The 21,644-nt window shown below is 40.9% G+C and overlaps 1 protein-coding gene across 3 annotated transcripts in view; it reads left to right on the top strand.

Annotated features, from left to right (window-relative positions):
- Positions 1-21,644, top strand: part of gabra3 (gamma-aminobutyric acid type A receptor subunit alpha3) — a 128,161-nt gene that overhangs the window by 43,589 nt on the left and 62,928 nt on the right. For all 3 annotated transcript variants that reach the window (XM_015031969.1, XM_015031967.1, XM_015031968.1), the window contains exon 2: positions 58-164. In XM_015031969.1, coding sequence (XP_014887455.1) covers positions 79-164 — 86 coding nt within the window. In that variant the 5' untranslated portion in view covers positions 58-78. The remainder of the gene's footprint in view (positions 1-57; positions 165-21,644) is intronic.

Here is a 21,644-nt window from a genome sequence, read left to right as displayed (position 1 = left end):
CTGCAGCCATTTGTCAGTTTTCAATTTGTTCCTCATCTTCTTCTCTTTCCCGTAAAGGAGCGTCTTTTCTGAACCAACATGGCTGCCCTGCAGTGGAAGGCTAAATCGCCACAGCAGAACTTGTGGATCTTCCTCCTTTTCCTAAGCCTTCTTCCTGAAGCCAGGTACAAAAGTATTCCTTAAAGCTCTATTTTTGTTTGTTTGTTTTACTGTCATCCTTTCTTTAAACACAACCGTTCGATCAGACGCAGCATCTGCTGCTCCAGTGTTTCGTAGAACAATTAGCAGCCAGGCTTACCGCTGCAGCGTAAGTGATGATTTAACAAACACCACTGGGAGTAAATGCTCTCAGCTGTCACCGTCATTTACTCAAATGAAATAAACAGTTCAAGTCTAGAGTGGGGGCTAAATAAAACCATTCAGCAATTTAAAGGAGCGTTTTTATTTTCTTCTTTACTCCAGTACTTTTTTATATTGTATTTATGGCCTCGAGAGAAAGAGAGAGAGAGAGAGAGAAAAATGAGCACTTCAGGTTCTTTAGGTTAAAATGCAAATCGTTCCACTTTGACCTCGAAAGCAAATTAAACTTCAGTTCGTGCAAAGTTTGTGCTCTCCTCTCCGCCAAATAATTTGCATTGTGGTGCAGCTCCTGCGTCTTGTGCACGTTTTACGGCCTGAATCCGAGTCAGCAGAAAGAAACAGACGAAACACGCTGCGCGCGGAGGAGTCGTGTTAGCTCTGCCGATAAGGGGCTCAGGTTATTTATTGGAAATGCACGTAATGCATGTAAATATTTGGTCAGCTGATACTAAAAATAATATTTGCCCCATGTATTTTTCTACAGCATGCATGCACATCTTAAATAGCCTCAAAATATTACAGACACAAGCCCAAATATGAAGAAAATGAATCTGTTTATGTAAAATAAATTAAAAGAATCTGGCATTAAAGATATGTACTTATTTCAGTTTGTCTATGTAGCAACCTCTTTTTCTTTTTTTTAAAATTAGAAACAAAAGAGAAGAGCTGGGCAGAATAAAGTTGTGCAGAGACCCGCTTAGGGACGCCTGTCATCTGCCTCATGAGGTCAGGCTAGAGGAAAAGCTAGACGGAGACATCAACACTGTGCCATTGATCTGAATAAATTCAACGTGTTTTTATCTCTCTATTGGGGTTGGTACATTCGTTTGTATCACTGCAGCTAAGACTCACTTCCCATATGTCCCACCGACGCTGAAAAAATGACCAATCTGTTTCACCGCACTACTTAAATTGCAACTAAAGTAGTGTGACTTAATACTTTATGCTCCTCTTTCAAAATAGATTTTAGTCGTAATGTATTACCATTAGTATACAAAGTAGGTGGTTCTGATTGTAAAAACTTTAACTCAACCTCAAAGCAGTTATTTCATTCTTCGAACGGTTGACTACGAACTAAAATCAAATATAGACACTACTATAACGACTATGACAAATGTTTTATTATTACAGCAGTAACTGGAATGAGATTTGTTTTCCTGATCCAATTAAAAGTCACTACCATCACATATTATGTACAAATTGTATTTGTTCAAACAATCAACTTATATCTCGACAGTTTGAATGTGGAACTTAAATCCTGACTCAAGAAAATAAGGTTAAGCGTGATTGACGCCACGTGGAAGGGTCATATGTCGACATCGCCGTCTCCAGCAGTTAAGAGGAAATTGCTCCCACAGACAGTAGCTTCTGCCTGCTCTCTGAAAATGTCAGAAAAAGTGCCATAAGGTGCTTACAGTTACCGAGTTGCGCTGCCAGAGACGAGAGGTTTGCTGGGGTGAGGCTGCACACAGCAGCTTTGCACTTTGAAGGCTCTGGAAGAGAGCGCCTCTAGACCACCGTCGCCTTCTTTGCAGAGATCACAGCTTTCAGAGGAGAAGTTGGCAAAATGCAACACAGGAGACACTGCGGGCATTTAGCTGCAACACGTGGAGTCCAATGGAAAAATGAAGCGGAACGCAGCAGGCTTGTTTGTGAGCTTGCCATAGTTATAAAAAAAAAAAGTACTGTTTGTGATCTTTGTTGGGTTTTCTCGTTTGGCGAAATTCGTATTCTTGTGTTGTTGTGTTTAGAGGTTTCACTGTAATTTATTTAAGGGCATTACACCATGAGAATCTCTCCGTGCCCTAAGCCTAGATCCTATTTTCCAAAAATGTCAACAGATGCAAATACGGCTGCTACGATGAGACAGAACCTGCAGCCGACGAAATCCTGGTCCTTTATTAGCATTTTATTTCTCACTATTGTACTTATTATGCAGGGCACACATTCAAAGTCAGCAATCATCACTTGAAACATTTTGTTCAAGTAAAACTGTACTAAATGATTATTTAAACTCTCATGCAAAAAAATTGCATGTGCCCAGAGCCAGCATTAAAATGGGATTTGGTAAAGTATTTCTTCCATATTCATCAAAGTTTAGGAGTAATCCTCAGTGTGCACACACTCACAGAATATCTGCATATCAGCAAAGCAGTCTCTCCCTGAGAGCTGCCATCTCCCTCATGCTCGCTGATGTTATCTGCAGACTTGAAATCGGCTTTGCTACAGTTGCTGCAGAAGAGTTTCTTAACGGATTAAGGTGTAACAGACAAATCCTCTATTTAAAAAGACCGTCAGTCTGCCAATCCTACATTTCTGCATTTCTCCTACATGGGTAGATCGGGAATAATTAGGCATTAATCGCTGCGGTTCGTGTGTAGAGCATGCAGGAGAACGCTGCCCCATCAATCTAACTCCACCCCAACCGTTTCCTCTCGTAGGACCGACCCTTAAAATGTGCGGACAGTCAGTCTGTCTTGTTGTCTATTTTGTTTGTAATCTATTGCCAGGCTTCTGGCTAACGTGGCACATAATCAATAGCTATATGCATAAAAGAGCTGTATGTACACTTCGCCCCCGATGATTGGCTCCGAACTCGCCTGGTCTCCATTGGCTTTCTCCACCCGTCTCACATAAATTATTCACGGCGAGGCGGGGGGGGGGCATCGCTTTGAGATGCGACCCGGTCAACAGATAACATTTTGTTTCGGCGGGTGTTGTCAAGGTTAATGTGTCACAGGACCAGACAAGGGTAATGCATTCACAGCTGAGCCGCTCCGCCGAGCGAACGAGCAGGAAAGCGAAAACGAAGGAAGACCGGGTCAAATCACAGCACACCGGTCAAGTTGATCCGCTGCTGGTAGCCTTTTGCATTCGATTACATTTTGTTGTTATTGGTTGGACCCTTAAGGTGACGTTTGTGATATTTCATTGAACACGCGGAGGTCGCAGGGGAGGATTAGCCTGTGCTCCATTCATCTCTACAACTGCGAGAGAGGTCAAGTGTGCGTTATATATATTGGAAGGATTTGGGAACTGCATTAATGCGGGTCGTTTGGTCAAAGAGGAACACTGGCTCTCTGCGGTGTACATGCTTGAAATAAATGATCAGAAACATCTATTCAGCTTTTTTCTGGTTGCATTTAACAGGGGTGAGTTTTTAAGTAGAAATCTAAACACAACCATTCGTTTAAAAAGGACTTTTGTAGTTTTAGATTTGCACCTATTGCATCGTTTTTGTTTTCGCCAATATTTTTCTTGCAAATCGCCTTCCATTTAAAGAGTCACGGTCATAGTTGCTGCTGATTTGTTTGCTCTACATCCACAATGCAAATCTCTGTTACACCAGATCCTAAAAGTCCTTTACTGGGCTGAAGCCCGGTAACTGTGGATGTCAATGGAGTACAGGTGACCTCATTGTCACCTTCAAGAAAACAATTTGAGATGATTTCAGCTTTGCAGCATCATCCTGCAGGAAGTAGCCATCAGAAGATGAGATTATGACATTGTGGTCATAAAGAGATGGGCATGGGTCAGTAATAGGCTAGATTGGCACTAAGGAGCCCAAAGTGAAAATATCCATTACAAGGCCAGTTTGAAAAGTTAATACAAGACAAGATGGACTTATGCTTTCATGCTGTTTACGACCAGTTCGGACATCCTGCAGCTGATTCTTTGGACAGGGTAACGGTTTTCCAATATCGTGTCGTCCATAGTTGTGTAGCCTACGCCACCTGTAGCCTGACGAGATGAGACCTTCTCCTGCTCTAGCTCTGCTTTCACATCATAGTTACCATACCTCTCATATTTGGGTAACATTGTCCTTTCACGTCATACGAGGCCATCTCCTTTCAGATCATGTAGCTGGAATGACAGAACTGAACCCGGAGCCGTCATCCACGCAGGTGATTTCCTGAGGTCGAGGCTCCGTCACAGTCCTTACCCACGTTACCTAGCGGCGTTTACTAAATACAAAAGAAAATCGTTGAACACCAGCCTTCCCAAGTTATCATCTTCATTAGATTCTGCTGTTCAAGGTATCTCACCCTGGAAGATCAAGCGACATCTCCTTTCTGTGCACAATCGCAGACTGCACTTTTCCCACAATGCAGTGCTGGCCAGATTTTCTAATCATTTTCCAAGGTGGATCAGGCACGTCACAGTCGCACAGTCGTTTAAATTCCCTTTATTGACTATTCTGATGCTCCGTTTGACTTTGGAGATTTCTAGATGTTACCGACATTTGATTGGTTGAGTCACTGTTTGGGTTAGCAAGCAATTGTGCCTAACAAAGTGGCAGGTAAGTGTTTGTTCTCATTTTGGACAGCTGACCACGCTGGGACGCCTTCCAGTTTCACTCATCTAAATTCTAATTACTTCAGACTTCCAGTCAATTTTCTATTGATAACAGCGAGGATCTGATCAATGATGCTCCAAGTCGCCAATTATCAGTCAACCCCAGCAGGTGTGCATCAAAACAGAGCAGGAAGGGGATTTCTCAGCCGCAGTCTGAGCAGCTTCTCCGTGGACGCGGAGCAAAAGCCGGCGCCGAGCATTTATGAAATCCTACGCTCGACAGTTGGGCAATAAAGCCTCTGCTGCAAATTCTGTTTTTTTGTTGATCTAACATAAGGTATGCAGGATCTGTGCGGGCTCTGAGTCACCTCCCATGAAAACGCAACATATGAGACAACCACTGCAATCCATCTGCATCCGTCCCCCAGCAGCAACATCCACCCCCAAATCCCTCTGAACTACAGTCAGATGTGGCGAAGCTTAAGACAAGAAAGCTATTCAGTGCAGATTAGGATCCCTAAACCCATCAATGTCTCTAGAAATATCATGTGGGCTCAGTCAAAGTGCTGACAATAAAAAAAGTTTAGCTCAATCGTTTCATGAATAGCTTGTTTTGAAATGCAGAGCACCTTTCTGGTGTTTTTATAGGATGTATTTTGTATTTTTAGTGGCTAAATTACTAAAAACCTAATCTAAAAAGACTGTACATAGACAGATGATACATCTCAGTGCAGTGTTTGCTGAACCAGCACTGAGTGAATTATAATTGGAGTGAGTTTTATCTTTTATCACGGCTTCACCAATCAATTAACAGCTTCTCACAATGTTGTTGTTTTTTTTTATATACTGGAAATGTATCGACTCCTATTAGGAACAAAGAAGGCTTCATTCTGACCCGGACATGGCAATACTGCTGCTGTTCAAAGGCTGAAGTCTGTCTGAAAGTGACTGCATCTCATGTACACTGTAAAAAAAAAAAAGAAAAAAAAAGAAACATATCCAATTAACAGTAAAATACCAGCAGTTGTAGTTGCTGGTATTTTACCATATGAATACGATAAAATTTATATTTATACGGTGAAATTCTGTGGTTACCAGAATTTTACCATATAAATCATGTATTAGAGACGTTTTTACAGTGTAGAAAGTGGCCAGAATCAGGAAATTTCACATTGGAAACTAAATGTCATGACTGTTTTTCCAAGCAGTGAAATCACCATTCATGTCAAGCTCATAACACTCTTCGCTGTAGAAGTCGTTACCGACTGTAAAAGACAAAACAAAAAATTAGCTTTCTCATAATTCTTTTGTTGTTGCTGTATTTGATCAGTTGTGAACCTTCAGCCTATAACCACTGTTTGCCAGCCTTATCATAGTTAATATTATTCCAGCAGGGCGAACTTAGGATTTTAATTGGCGTTTCTGAGAGTTTTATTATGTCATAAAGCTAAAGTAATATGTTTCATGCAGCCATCCATTCGGGTGCCCTTGTTACATCCGAGCGCAGCGTCAGAGCGTCTGCTGTCACTTGTTAGTGTTAATTTCTGTCCTCTGCTTCCTGTGCTGCGCGCAGGAGACGGAGCGCCAGAGTAAAAATAAGTTAGTCATTATGCCACCCACCACCTCAACGCTGCCAACCTGAGACATAAAAACTGGATTTTAAATGATTGGAAAAGGCAAACTGAATATTTACAGCAAGGTCCTTTTTTTTTTTTTTTTGGTTTCTCAAATTTTCTCATAAAGGTGAAAGTTTTTTTTTTTTTTTTTGATAATTGGTTTAAATAAAGAGTTATGTGTTGCCAATGACCGACATGATGAAAGGATGTGCTTTTAGGAACGTGTCGCAGGAGCAGGTGTTGCCATAAAGGAGGTGAAATGCTGGAAGGAGTAAAAGCGTCCACTCCACGTCCTCCTCCACCACCTCTGCCAACGGCTGCTGTAAAATTTGCACCCTGATGCCAAGTGCTCCAGGAGGATAATACACTTAACGAATCAATGAGTTTCATCTGGTTTATTAATCTCGTTTCGGCTATTGTGACTTTCAAATGTGACAGTAAACTCTTTTACAGGGATAAACAGGCTGCCTGTTTCAAACAGATTGAATTGATTGGTTTTCTTTTTTTTTTTTTTTTTTTGGTTGCAACTCGCATTCAGCCGTTCGGACACAAAACACACACAGTCACGTTCCTATGCATCCACATCGGGGAAACCAGGGAGTCGGCGTCTTACCTAATGAGTCCCAATAAATCTTTGTGAACTTGAGTTAATTACTAGAACAATAACTTTCCCAAGTTACGTATACAGACATAAATAATCAAGCTAAAAAAAAAATATTCATACCCCTGTCAGATATAGTCAGGATGGAGTCTGTATGTTTGCATGGAAAACTTTACTTTTTCTCTACTTTTGCTTAAGCCTGTTTATCAGAATCAAAATAACAGACTAAATCTTAGACATTGCATGTTATGCTAACTTTTATTGTGAATAATTCTTCGAATCAGAACCATAAAACATTTAAAGGTGGTTGAACTTGAAAATGCTATTGAAGTCAACAAGAAAATTGTTTTGGTCTTCACTCAGAAATTAAGGTTCATGAAGTCGATTTAACAAGACACAAGTTGTCTGAACATTGCTTTTTAAATTCATTAATCTTGAATTGTGAGTTGTAACTGCTGCTGCAATTTAAACCAAATTATCTCACGATATGCAAGAAAAAAACAGCCCTCACCTAGTTAAAAAAGCACACATTTCACTATTATCACATTGAAATAACTTATTTTACTTACATTCCTTGATTCAAATTGCACAAACAAATCGTATAATCTGTTAATAAACTTGACTCAAAACTTAATGCGAACCATTGCATGAAAATAAACATTTGCCTTAACGTAAAAGAGTTGTATCAATGTAAAACACCTCCATGTCACTCACGGTGCAACACAGGATACAAAAGCATGCCGCTAAGCACTCTGGGAAATAGCTCCCGCTTCCCGCCTTTTTCTACTTTCACTTTAAGTGCCAACTTAAAAATTCCAGTTTATTCAACTCTTGGAGGTTTGACAAAATTAATAAAAAGCTAACACAGCTTACTACTTTTAGGTTTATCTTTCAACAAACTCGCATTTAGGTTCAAAATCTAAAACTCGCTCAATTGATTCGACTTAAAGAGCAGAAAATATCGGCTGAATGCGACTCGAGTGTTTTACAGTGAGTGGTGTTCACGTCTACATGCACTGAAAAGTGGATTTTATTCCCATTAAAATAATCTCCGATATGTTTTAGGTGGGATAAGGGTGGCAAGTGGTTTCTATGTGGAGTTTCCACGTTCTTGTTCAGCAGCAGGATGAGTAAACGCTACAATGCTGTTGAACATAAACTACATTCAATCATGTTTCTGCAGCACCATTTGAAAATGCGCTATTTTTACTCAAGGGCGTCATAAAGTGGGAGTCTCCTTCTCGCCCTTGCCTAATTATAGCACGGATTCCTGCCGTGTCACGCTTTTTCCCCCCCTGGAAAGGCTACCATCCACAATATGTTAAAACAATAACTTTACCAACGGACCAATTCATATTATCGGAGGCCATTTCAGATAGACAGCCATATGCACAAGTCCACCAGCATGACTAACATCCACTTTGCTCTACAGATAGGAAAATACTCGTTTCTGCTGCAGTCAGCCGAAAACGAAGCAGTGAGAGAGAAATCGTCTTGAAAGCAGAGTGAGGAGAGAAAACATGTGTTACCGAGACGACGGAGGAAGGAAAGGATAACACTGATGTCAGGATGCGAGAAGGATGGGCTCCAATATTTTCACAGAGAAGCCGCCGCTTCTCAGCCAGATGGGGAGAAAACAGAGGCCGGTTGTAAAAGTGTGCAGCATGCCGCCCTCACCCACGGCGTCCCTAAATCAAAGCAATTCAGGCAGAGCAACAAGAAATATGGACCCCATTCCATGGCTGGAAATTACCTGGAGCGTTGTACGTCACCTGTGTAGCGAGGATTGATGAGCGAAACCGCAACAGGATGTGTCGTCATGGTTCAGTCTGACCTCTTGGATTTCCCTCTACGTCTGTTTAAAAAAAAAAACATAAAATAAAATAAATAAATAAAATACCGCCATGATTCCAGAGGCGTAATTTAGATTTTGAATGTGGAAAAAAACATTCAAACGCCGTCAGCTGGTGGAGCTGATTTTAATCTCGCTTTTTCTTTGCCTCGTACGGAAGCGGTCACAATTGGAAATAGGCTGGCGAATCTGTCCGCCGTGAAAAACGAGCGCGTCGTTTGAAGAGTCGGGTTTTTACGGCTGTGAAGCTGCTCTGTGGAGCGCGCTTAGGGTTATAAATGATATCTTCGCTGCAGCTGATGGCCTTTTTTTTTTTTTTTTTAATCCCCTTAAAAATAGGGGGCCGCATGTGACGCCGAGAGTCGTAGCTAGCCTCTGAATACACCCCGAAACCAGGCTGATGACACAAATTGTTGATATCGCACATTTTAAACCAAACCTCGTGTTCAATCTCACTTGCTGCTGCAGGGATAGACCTTATGGAGCATGGAGGAGCTTCAAAAATAAATAAGTCCTCTTCCACCGCTTTTCAAATTGTTTTTTATTTATTTTCTTATTCATAAGATTAACTGATCGCACTAACGCCAAGCTGTGTAAATGACACACGGAGCCCGGCTGATTAAAACCCTGACGTAGCGGACGTTGCAGCCAACTGCTCACAACCACTCCTTCATTTTAGAAGAAGAAAGTCTTAAAATGATCACGCAGTCTCAACGACTGGTCAGCTGCAGCGGGGGGGAAAGACAAGCAAGGCGTCTGTCTGCCCCCTCTCTGACCTTGGTTGTCATGGCAGTGAATTAAAGCAGCTTTAAGATCAAGGGCAACAAGGCAGGCGAAAATCGTTAAATTCACAGATCGAGAAAGGCAGAAGCTTTACCTCCAACGGACTGGGGGGATGGAGATTGTGTGTGTGGGATGAAAACACGGAATGTGTTAAGAGGCACGCAGCTGTGAAGACTTTTACCAGGCAAATTGGAAACATCCTGAACATTTCCTGTCATTAATTACATAACTTTTTGCCTCGTTCCGTCGTCGTATTAGGTCATAATCCAATTCTTGTTAAAAAATTTTTGGGACGACTGAAACGGCACAAAGTTTCACGCAGCACAGACACAAAATTAAGAATTTTTGTGTAATTTCTAGTGCAAATATCTTCGCACATTTGAAATAAGTCCAAATTAACTTACAGATAACACTATTAAGTTAATGGAAAAGCAAATTTTTTCACTAATTTTTATTATTTTTTTCACCAAGTGAAAAACACTGACGTAGAACTAATACTTTTAAATCAATAACAATTCAAAGCCACGCTGCTATATCTTTCCAAAAAGATAGTTTTAACTTACTTAAAGCGCACCAAGATCTGCTCTTGAAACAAAACCAAAAAACACTGTGCAAAATTTTCTGTTTCGCACTGCAGGTGAATCCATGTTGAAAATCTATGTTTAAATCTCAGACTGCGGTGTTTTACAAGCAACTATTGAACCGGCTTCCACAAAGCGTTAGATAAGGTGATTTTTCTTTAGTGTGAGGTTCAGAGCAGCGGCTATTGAACGGTAATCAATGAGTGAGGCGAGCCCTGAAGTGGCGCCGGCGTCGCGTTTGATCTGGAAGTGTTTAAAACAGATTCCTGGAAAGAACCGTTGGACGTCGTCGTTGACGATTACCAAACAACTATTGATAACCGTCCTCCTGGGCTAAAATTGCCCGAGCATCCCTCTCATCTGAGCAAAAACTGTATCATACATTTTCTGACTTAGTTCACTCTTTCAGGTTCATAACTTTCTTTTTTTTCCCCAGACAGCAAATAATAACCTAACTTGGCATGTAGTGTGTAAACACTGCAGAGTGTACCCAGTGGAAGGTGGTTTAGAGATTCACTAAAAATGTCCCTCAGGTGCTTGCCTTATGAAGAGAGCCAGATATGAAACTGGAAACGGTCCAGCAGCGTTCGCAAGGGAATATCTCAGGTTCTGACAGGAATGCATGGATCAATGTGCAAAAGTATTCTTCTGCTTGCCGTTCTCCTCGTTCTGTCAAGCAGCAAGCCCAAACTTTAATATATTTTAATTACATTTTATGTGATCCATAATTTCATAATTTTCAACTTTTTTTTTTTTTTTTTAGGGTGCCTTCACACCAAGCCCCGCTTAGTCCGCTTTGATCCAACTCTAGTTTGTTTGGGGCGGACCAGAAGGTTTTTGACTCAGTTTGGATTGTTTGACGCAGCGCGGTGTGGAAGCGAACCGCAGCAGCTGAAAATGTAACAAATGTTGAAATTTTGGTCCTCAATTGGACCGAGTCCACCTGACTGTGAAAACACCTTCACAAATATGGATCTGTAAAGATTAACAGGCGTTTTAACGAGTTGCTCCCCAAATGACATAAAATAAACATTTATTTGAGAACATTAGTGAACATCATGAAGTCCAAGGAGCAGCAGATGCCAGGTCAGGTAAAAAGTTGTGGAGAAGTTTAAAGGAGAGTTGAGTAACAAAACAATGTGCCGAGGTTCTGACATCCAGCAGACGTCTGTCTGATCCATCCTAAAAGTAAACATTAATTTGCATCCAAAACACGATAATCTGGTATGGATGCAAGTTTCAATCAAGTTCACTCAAATTATTATTTTTAAACATACAACAGTCACATTTAGAGTTTCATAAAGTTGTAACAATTACAATTCAAGTCTATTCATTCCAATTCCCTGTATCCAAACTCAAACTAATTACAATCTATTTCAATACAGTCAGATTCAGCACATCAGAGAGTCTAAAAGGGACGACTTTGTATCAAGAAAGAAGAAATGTTGAGTTCCTGAAAAATACGACCTTACTGAACTGAATCTGGGTCACTGGTGTCCAGATTCTGAGCTGTGGGGCTCGGCTGGATGTGAGATCAACCTGCCGCAGGGAAACAGAGCCCGACTTTTTAACAGAGCTGCAGCGATAAATATTTATCATCCCATGGAAATCTCTGCTCCAGTGAAAATGTTACATGAGCGTCGGCCCGGTTTGCCACTCTGAGTAAGAATGAGTCAAGTTATTACCCAAAGGTCACGCAGCAGTGCAGGACAGCTAATCTGCATAACCTCACATGCAGTGGGGCTCTTATTTTGAAATGTTCCTTTGTGATGGTTTCAACAAAATAAAAGCATAAGCTTACTGGTAGGGCTGGGTGATAAATTTTATGGAATAATCAAATTTTGATGTTTAAAGATTTAATTTTGGGGTCCCCCCCCCCCCCAGTTCACTCCTATATGGTTCCCATAATTCAGAGTTATGTCAGCCAGCATTCTCTGCAGCTTCTACTTATTTTAACTTTGGATTCAGATCAACTTCATGTGGCTTCATGTAATGCAGGAATTTCAAACGATTGCATAAACAATTTTCTACTTTGAAGAAAGAACCACATAAAGAAAGTTCCTCACATTAGTTCCTGATTAAGCTTTTTTCTCGTAATTTTAATTTATTCTTTCTGGTCACATTGCGTCTTTTTTTAAAGGCCAATATTCTTACTATATTCTCGTAATTAAACAGAAATTCTCGCAGCCTGACCCTAATTCTGTGTTGTACAACCCACAGAAAGGATGATTAAGATACTTAAAGACATTTTTGTGAAACATTTTCTGTGATTTTTTTTAAATTGTTTTTAAGAAAAGAAAGTGATGCATCTAGCTTGAAAAAAATAAAAATCAGATTTTATTTTCAAGCCATATCTCACAGCCCTGCTACAAAGTAGATCAATACCTCTCCCTTGTGAATAAAGTGCTAATGTTTTTAATTACCAAAGACAAAATAAAGTATTGATTTGTCAAACAATTGGGAATAAAAGCAAAACTAATCCATGTCGCGCCCAGCGCAGAGGAGAAAACCGCAAAAAGTTGTAACGGTTCATCCTGAGGGAGGAAATGCGAAACCCATTTCTGCCGAAACCAGCTCCTGCATCAATCCTCTCACCGCTGATGTTTCCACAGATTCTCAATCCAGAGCAGGTTCTGCTCAACACATCTATCAAAGCAGAAGAAAGACACGGAAATATTTTTATTCCCCCCCCCCCCCCCAGAGGAGAGGAACGCCTTCTGGGAGATTTCCTGCTAACAGCTAACCCCCGCCGCCTCCGCCCGCTTCACTCCTGCGCGCATTATCTGCCCCAAACAGACAAGTGGAAGGCAGAACAAAGAGGCTCACAAAGAAAAATCAGTCACATTGTGAGGCCTGCGAACGATACAAGGCGTCCTCTGGTAGGAAACAATCCGCCGCATAATGCCCCGCCGCACAGCATCATCAATATATTGTTGGAGGAATCTTCAAGCGGCGAGTGGGAGGATCTGTCGTAAGGAAGATTAGTTGCGATGCAAAGGTTACCTCATGAATAAATACGAGCTCCAAATTCACCATCTAAATCAACAGCATGCTAATTAGAAATTCCCCGCTTTCTGGCTTCTTCCCCTTTGTGGGATTTAGATGTTAGGAATAACGGAAAGATTTTTTTTTTGCTTGTTTGTTTTTTTACTTGAGTAAATAAAGCGGTTCGTCTGTAGCTTACGGAGTGGAAACCAACAGGTGTCTAAATGTGAAAACTCAGAGTGCCTGAAGATGTTTGAAAGATAAAAATGTGAAGTTTAACCCAATCAGCTGAAAAGAAGTGTGATTTTACATTGAATGTAGAGTTTTAGTGTCGTGTTTAGCCTGCTCTCATACTTAATTTCTGCCTTTACTGTTCTTTTTTTTTTTTTTTTTGATGTGCAGGCAGTCATCTTTTACTGCATGATCAGTAAAAGACTGATCATGCAGTCTTTTGCTGCATGATCAGCGTCGTTATCAGTGGTGGGACTTCAGGATTCTTCCTCATATGTTTTTTGCTGTAATTTCACCTCAGACGACTGAATCGACAGCAGCTGTAAAGGAGACCTGGATGGTTCCCGAGGACGCAGAAACGGCAGCCATTTTGAGTTGTTTGGGTAAAAAGTAACCCCAAAGTTCTTCAGTCTGAATCTTCTCTCGTGTTTCTTAGTTAAGATTTCAGCGATGATGATTAAAAGAACTATAATTTATTGTTTTTTGGACAGTATTTATAAACGTATAAGAGGGGATGTGTCGTAGAGTGCTTCCTACCAATTGAAGCTTTCTACATTTTGAGACATTACAACACGGTGAACAATAGAATAGTGTGGAAAGAAAACAGACACGGCTCAAATTTTTTAAGAACAAAATTTTGAAAAGTGTGGTGTGCATTTATATTTAAAAAAAAAAACAATTTAACCAAACCGAAAAAAAAAAAAAAAAAAAAAAAGAAAAACATCTAACTTATTAAAAAAGGTACTCACTCAGAAGGGGGGAAAAAGTTCAACTTTCTAGCTTAAATGAAAAATATGTTCTGGTGGAAAAGCGACACTGGACATCATACTGAACGCACCGTTACCACGGAGACGGATGAGAGTGTGGCAGCATCGTGCGCTTGGGATGCTTTGTTTTTATAGCAGTGAAAGACAAACTAATCTGAGTTCATGGAAAGAAAGATGAAGGTGAATTCAGGACATTCCTGAAAGAAACGACACTAAAAGTCAGAGATACGATGAAATGACAGAATGGCCTAGTCAAAGTCGAGAGCTAAAGTCAATTGAATATTTGTGGAAAGACTTGAAATTGTTCACATGAAGTCTTCGTCCAATCTGACTGAGCTTGAGTTAATTAGCATAACAACAAATGGAGTATCCAGATACGCCAAGACTGAAAGGTATTTCACCGGTTCAAAAAAAAAAAAAAAAACGTTCACTCAGATAGCAGTGACAGATGATTGATTATTATTATTATTATTATGATTTTCTGTCAAAAAATTATAATCAGGAGCTAAACCGTGTTGATTTCTCACATAAAACCATCGAAGCCTGTGGTTGTAATCTCACGGGGTTTGAATATTTCATCCTTGTGTTTCAGCCCTTCCTGCTTCCAGAGCCCATTACATAGCACTTAAATATTCCTAATTGCTTAGACAACCTGTTTTTCATAGAAATGCTTCCCATTAGCAGAGCATATTGGCGTTTCATGCGACCCGCAGGTTGATTATGGCTTTGTTCACCATATTGGCAACAATTTTTCACTATAAGATCTCACTTGATCATCTTCACCTCCTAGCGAAAACTGGAGGGAAAAAAAAAAAAAAAAACCATGGCGGTGAAATCAGATTGTCCTTAACGGCATTAGACATTCAACACGCAGGTTGTGGGATGGCATAACTTCCCTTATGTAACGAGACCGATCAGTTACCGAACGAAACACTCATTTGCATTTGAACTTTTGTCTGCATAATTACCCCCCTCCTCTTCGCTCGGCTCCATTTGCCGTCACATAAAAATACACGCTCGCCTCCCACTGCCACCAAAGTGGCGTTCATTGCTGCTCGCTTTCCTCCGGCTCAGTCCACACACCTCCCTGTCGGCGCCTGCTTGCCCTGACGGACCTCCGCTACCTACAACCCCCCAAGCCTGCAATCCTTCAGCTGTCAGATCCGTTCAGCGCGCTAACCCTGGATCGGAGCCAGACCACTCACTCAGAGCACGCCCGGTCCGCTAACTCAGCCCGCCGGGGTCCTCAGACCACACACACACACACACACACACACACACACACACACACGTTTGTTGTCACATGTTTAGCGTTTCCTGTACGCAATGCATGCCGCAGCATCAATCGACATCACTGAACTTATCCAGCGGCATAAAGGCACAGGCAGCAGCTGTTTGTTGAAGTCGGGATCAAAGGGCCTTTGACACCATCTGTTAAATATTGATCCAAAAAATCAAAATTAAAAAAAATAATAATAATTTTAGCACAGGATCCTTTCAGTAAAACAAGCGAGGAATAATTAATTAAAGCCGTGATGTTGAGAGAACACAGCTAATTAGGCAACTTCATTTTCACAGGGTAATATCACATTTCACACTGCGTCTTCATCAGAGGGGAGAAATTTCCCGCAAAGTTTGGGCTTACTTTATTAGGTTGCATAATTGTGCTCCGGGACGTTTATCCCCCGACTTAATACATATCCTGTCTAATTAAACCGTTAGAGGATTGTGAAGGTGTTTATTGTGCCTAATTTCTGCTGCCGTGCGAGCATAACAAAACTGTACATTTGAACGCAAAATTAAAGCCTAACGGTTACATTAAGGCCGCTGGATGTTTGAATATACGTTACGCTGCTGACAAACGGGGAGAAGCCGAGCTAAAACGCCATTTGCCCTCCAGATGCAGCTGCTTTAGCCCCGAGAACCAGCGCAACACCGGCGCGTCAGAGGACGGGAACGAGTGTGTGGATGTGTGTTGCAGGTTTAACTCAGATCTGTTTTTAATTATCTCTCAATCAAAGCCCACCTCGGGTTAACATCGACTACTCCCTGCTTCATTAAGGCCGTGCCGTTGTTGGAAGTGGTCATTTATGTGTCACAAATGCGAAAGAAGTCGACTGTCTGCTTGCTTTTCTCTTAACAGCTGCTGCTGCCAGCGCAGATCATTTAGAGCTGGCGGTGGCTGCAGGCTTGTATTATTCCACCCTAACTAAACTACCTGCACCTATGTATCTATGTTCATATTTTTTTTCCACGTTTTATTTTCCAGCCTCATGAATCACCAGCGAGCGATGACAGCTATCTCAAAGTAGCAGCTAGATTATTCAGACGATTAATCAGTGTTTTGCTAAGCTGAGGATTGGATTGACGGTTTCACTGCTGCCAAATGTCTCATTTGAGGGTTTTTTGTTGTGTTTTTTTGTTTGCAGCCTATGGTAACTGGCAATTTTGTGCCAAGAGTTAATTTGCCACATTGGCCGACAGTTTGGTTCGTCCGTGGAACAGTTATTGGTGTCTTTAGCAATTCCCTTGAAATTAATTTAGCTGAAAGGTTGTTTTTTTTAAATGTGGACTTCTTCAACTTGACGGTGATGATGGTGTGAGACTCTAAACTAAACAAGGAGTCGTAAACCCTTTGGTGTTAAATTAAAATCCTCTACTGACAATGTATGATGATTGGGCTTTTTAGCATAATAGGAGTATCTAGTTAAGGCTAAATTTACACAAAAATGGTGCAGAAGAATGAAAAATCAACCTTCTTCCATAACTTTCTCATCCAACCCTGGGCTCTTCAATATTTGGTAGAGCTGCTCCACCTTTAGGGAACAAATCGTCCCCCATCTTGGTTACGCTAAACGTTTTGGTGTCCCTATGTTTGATGTTTCACTGATGGGTTGACCTGCTTTAGATTCATATTAATAACCACTGAGAAGGCAAATCAATAAACTAGTTTAATAAATAATCACATAATTACATTCAAACAAACTTATGCCAATGACAGAATTAATCCTCCCCCCCAAACATTAGCATTTCAAAAGATGTCAAAAACACCACAAAAGTAAATAAATGGGTCATGGGCAGTTTACCTGAATTGCTAAGGACCCTTAGCACAAATAATCTGTAGTCCCATTTCAGTACCTTACATAGTTTTATACACAAACGTATCAAAAATAACCAAACTTCACTATGGAGTGGCAAAGCAGACAAAACGAGATCTAAAAACAGAACCTCGGCGTAAAGTTATCAACCCTCGTCAAAAGCATGAAAACAATATGAATGTCAAGCAACTCACTGCTGAATTTAGTAACTCCATATTAAGTTTTCAGCTAATTTTGGGATGTAAGAAACAGACAGCTCCGCTCCAGCTAACTTTTAAACGGTGGCGCCAGATGAAGGAACTGGTTGGCGAGGTCGACTAAATGTCCGCAGTTACTTTTTGTTCTGCCTTTCTCTCATGCTGCGGAGCGTGAAAAGCCCCGATCCAGACCGTTGATCCTATAGATAACTTGTGGTGTGAACTGAAGAGAAGCAAACACAAGACATGATCTGGACAGTAATTATTTTTGGAGCAGAAATTTTCCTCCTGCTGAATTTTTCCCTCACTTTTTCTGTGTGACATAACGCTACTGCAATAGCATGGAGAGTTAAAACATTGCTTTAACTCTCCACATGTTTGTCTGTTAAATTCCCAGTGATCTGTATTTTAACCACCACATCGTGGGCTTCTACCATTCTTGCGCCACATATAACAGTTTTGAATTGCTAAAAGCAAACAGGCGGATTTCGCCATCTTTTCTTCCTCGGGCTTTAACAGCCACAGTCAAGCGTATCACTAACGATCAAATCCCTCAACTATTCACTTCTCAGCTGTTACAATATAGCCTCTGTAGAGCAGAATGTGCAGTTAGAGAGCCCAGCAATTATTAACAACGAACGCCATTCATATGCAAAACACGCGAGCCGTAAAAACGTTTAATAAGATCCAAGACCCGTCGTCACAATTAAATGGGACAAATCAGCTCGGAGGAAACGTGTGGACGTCTTTCTCGAGCCTCGGTACCTGGGTCTCTTCTCCGTTGGCAGTTTTCAGACGTTTCAAAATGTCAGACAGAATAAATTGATGCGTCTCGAAGAGAACCAAGAAAGTAAAACTAGCAGCTGGCAGAAAGCACAAACCCCGTGTGTTAAAACAGAAACGACGACCGATTCAGAGTGTCCCTTTTTTTTTTTTTCTGTGCTCATCTGTGAATTTTAACATCTGGTTCCTACTGGAAAATATCGAGTGTGTGTGTGTGTGTGTGTGTGTGTGTGTGTGTGTGTCGCTCCAGCGAAAACACGCAGATGCTACTCACTACATGAGTGTTTTGTTTTTTTTCCCGAAATGCATATTCTAGTGGAGAGCAGGCGTAGCTGGAAAGGTTTCGCAGGGACTGAAGGTTTCTCATTAATTTTTGAATTTGTACAGGGGAGGTCAGAGAGGGTTTTGTTTGACACATGATTCATGGCGAGTGGGATATTAACTATTGCTGGTAAACTCATCCTTGACATTTCTGAAGCCTTCCTGAAGTTTTTTTTTTGAGCTGCTTTCGTAGAACGCGTTGGTCAGAGAGATAAAAGTGGCGTTAAAAGGCTTATTTTAAAGTGGAGTCGCTGATATTCTAGCAAGAGTGAAATCCTGCCTGATTCATCCGTCTGCGTTGCTCTGAAGAGCTTAGTACCAAAAGCAACGGCAATGCTGGGCTTCTTTGTCAGATCTCCAGCTTGAAAACTGGCGCGTCTTGGCTCCGCGTCTGAACCAAACATGTTCTAAGAAGTCAATCAGAAATAATTGTCAGCTTTGTCTGCACACATAGTGCAGGTGTGCCGTCTGTGCCCCTGCTGCTTTCCTCCCAAAAGCCTTCGTCGCAGCTCTGTTGCTCTCTTCGGCACGTCAAACTGATGCAAAATATGCCAGAAATCATGGTTTTTATTCAGACATCTGTAGTGGTAACAACTTGTTTTTCCTCTTTGCTCATTTAAAATGAAGCACGTTAATCTTAAGACGCACCCTTCAGCGTGAGAGTTGTTACTGAGTGAGGAAGAGTTTGTTAGCTCGAAATAAAGCCAGAAATGGAACAACAATTGGGGAAAAAGATATTTAAACATGTCAACCTTTTACTCTCTTAAGCCACCTCATCTTGCTTCCTCCAAAGAGACGCAGGAACAACTCATGTTGGTGACATTTTTTATTCATCTTTTCTATTTCAGAGGAATTTTAGCAGCAGCATATGAACGGGCAACATGTATTGCTCATGTGAGTAGGTTGAAAACCTTCAAATAGAAAGGAGAAATATTAATTGCAGGTAATAAGTTCATTTTAACTTCAGCTAATTAACTAGCTTCACAAGTAAGGATTTTATAATTTACCTTTAAGTTAAATTAACTAAATGAACAAATTATGTTCCAAGCAGTGCAACTAATCTGTTTTCAAACACATGAAAAAAAATTTTTTTTGCATCAAACAGTAAATCTATTTTGGTCTTTTGAGTTCAATCTGAATCGTGTAAAGTGTGAAAATTGTCCGTTGTGTACCAGTGGTGTCTTTGAGGAAGCTTTCAGTTCAGGTTCTTTGTCAGAGGAGAGGTCATTGTGTGAGCACAGGTGAACCAGGTTACCTGCTGAACTTGAGCAATGAAAGGAATGGGTGCGCTTGGTTCTTCTAAGGGCGCATGCCAACTGGGTGGAGATAGCGAACACATTAAAAAGTGTTGGAGTTGCTGATTTAACTTGACAAAAATGAAATTATAAACCATGTTTGTTTTTTTTTACAGAGATAACCTTCATTCAGGTTGGTTTCTACCTGAGTTTTGCATTGGATTAATTGTCCATCAGCACCAAACATGGAATGTTCCTGTTCTTTGGGAACATATGTAAGCATGTATGGCGTGTTCCCATGGTTTGGGAACATACCTAAGCATGTATGGCGTGTTCCCATGGTTTGGGAACATATCTAAGCATGTATGGCGTGTTCCCATGGTTTGGGAACATATCTAAGCATGTATGGCGTGTTCCCATGGTTTGGGAACATATCTAAGCATGTATGGCGTGTTCCCATGGTTTGGGAACATGCCATCAGCTCAGGGGACTTCCAATCAGGTGATTCTCCAAATCAGTTGATGACACCGATTGGTCCGACTTGCATCCGGACAGCATGTTTGCCTCCACCACTCCGGATACTTAATTTTCAAACCTGTAGTAGATCTTCTTACTAGTACAGATAAAAACTGCTTATTACTTTACAGGAAAGTCTGCAAACATCAGTCATTAATCTGCGATTGATGCCTCCCAACACTTTTTTTGTTTTCATACATTTTTATTTGTTGTATCTTATTTCTACTTTGTCCAACTCATTTATTTTACCTCGGTTTAGTTTTGTGTGAGTGTGTCGTCTGTTTGGGGACTTAAAATCTTAAAGTTTGATTATGGTACATGTTTTTGATTTTTTATTTTTTATTTTTTTTGCACTGCGTCTGTCAATATCTTTTAGCGATCAATCAAAAGACCGTTTTTCAGCTGAAGTCCTCGCCCAAACGCCACGGGAAACGCAGTTGTCGTTTCGAACACGCTGAGCTGATTACAATGGACGCTGCCTGTAAGTAATAGGATCAGCAGCCGGTGAGTGTGCATGGCTACGGCTTGGGTGGATTCTCAGCTGTTATTATTGGGCTTGTTAAGTTACAGAAAGCCTTCGTGACGGGAAAAGACAGATTTGTTGTGAGTGGCGGTTCACTTTTGCAGAATGGAGAAAACGTATATAGGCCGTTCTTCGATCCCTAAACTCCTCTAAAGCTCCTTCGTTAGGAGATGACGTAAAGCCGGGTCTGGGAGAGAGCGGCGGCGCATGGAGCTGCTCTCCACCAGGATTACTGGGATATTATAGGTCGACTCCTTGGGGCATTTTGGTTTAATTAAAGATGGTACTCATTAAGTCATCAGCGTTCCACCTACATTATACTCGCCTTTTCATTTCAACTCATTATTGTTCTGCTGGAGATTTGGTGCGATATAAATTAATAAGAGTGGTTTATGGAGTGTGATGGATTCGCTAATAAAAAAAAAAAAAAACCCTGCTCAGACCTGGACTTTATTACGGGAGAGCGGCAGGAAGGAAAGATGTGATTTGGAAAGAAAAAAATAAAAGCCGGAAGAAGTTCTGGGTGTGGACAGAACCGTCATGCACAAACCATCGCTCCTCTGGCTGTGATAGAAGAGGTTGAGACTGAAATTATTTATTTATTTATTTATTTATTTATTTATTTATTGCCTAGATGTGCAGGTGGAAGCAAACGGTGGAAATCACACCGAACGCCACATGAGCGCTTTTCATTTCATGAAATCCGTTTGGTACCTACGAATAAACAATTTCACACCCGTGTACTTAAAAGCATCGTGTATCAGTTTGTTGTTAAATCTTACAGGAAATTACTTATTTTAATTGCACATTATTTTCTGGAAAAAGTTGTAAAACAGCCAATTTTTCAGTATACTTTGGTTCTGATCCAGGACCCGACGATAATGACTCATTTGAATTAG

The sequence above is a fragment of the Poecilia latipinna genome, unplaced genomic scaffold (assembly GCF_001443285.1).
Source record: "Poecilia latipinna isolate Pla-1442-1.1 unplaced genomic scaffold, P_latipinna-1.0 Scaffold225, whole genome shotgun sequence".
NCBI lineage: Eukaryota > Metazoa > Chordata > Actinopteri > Cyprinodontiformes > Poeciliidae > Poecilia > Poecilia latipinna.
The sequence above is the reverse complement of the archived record's forward strand: the minus strand, read 5'-3'. Positions and strand labels throughout refer to the sequence as shown.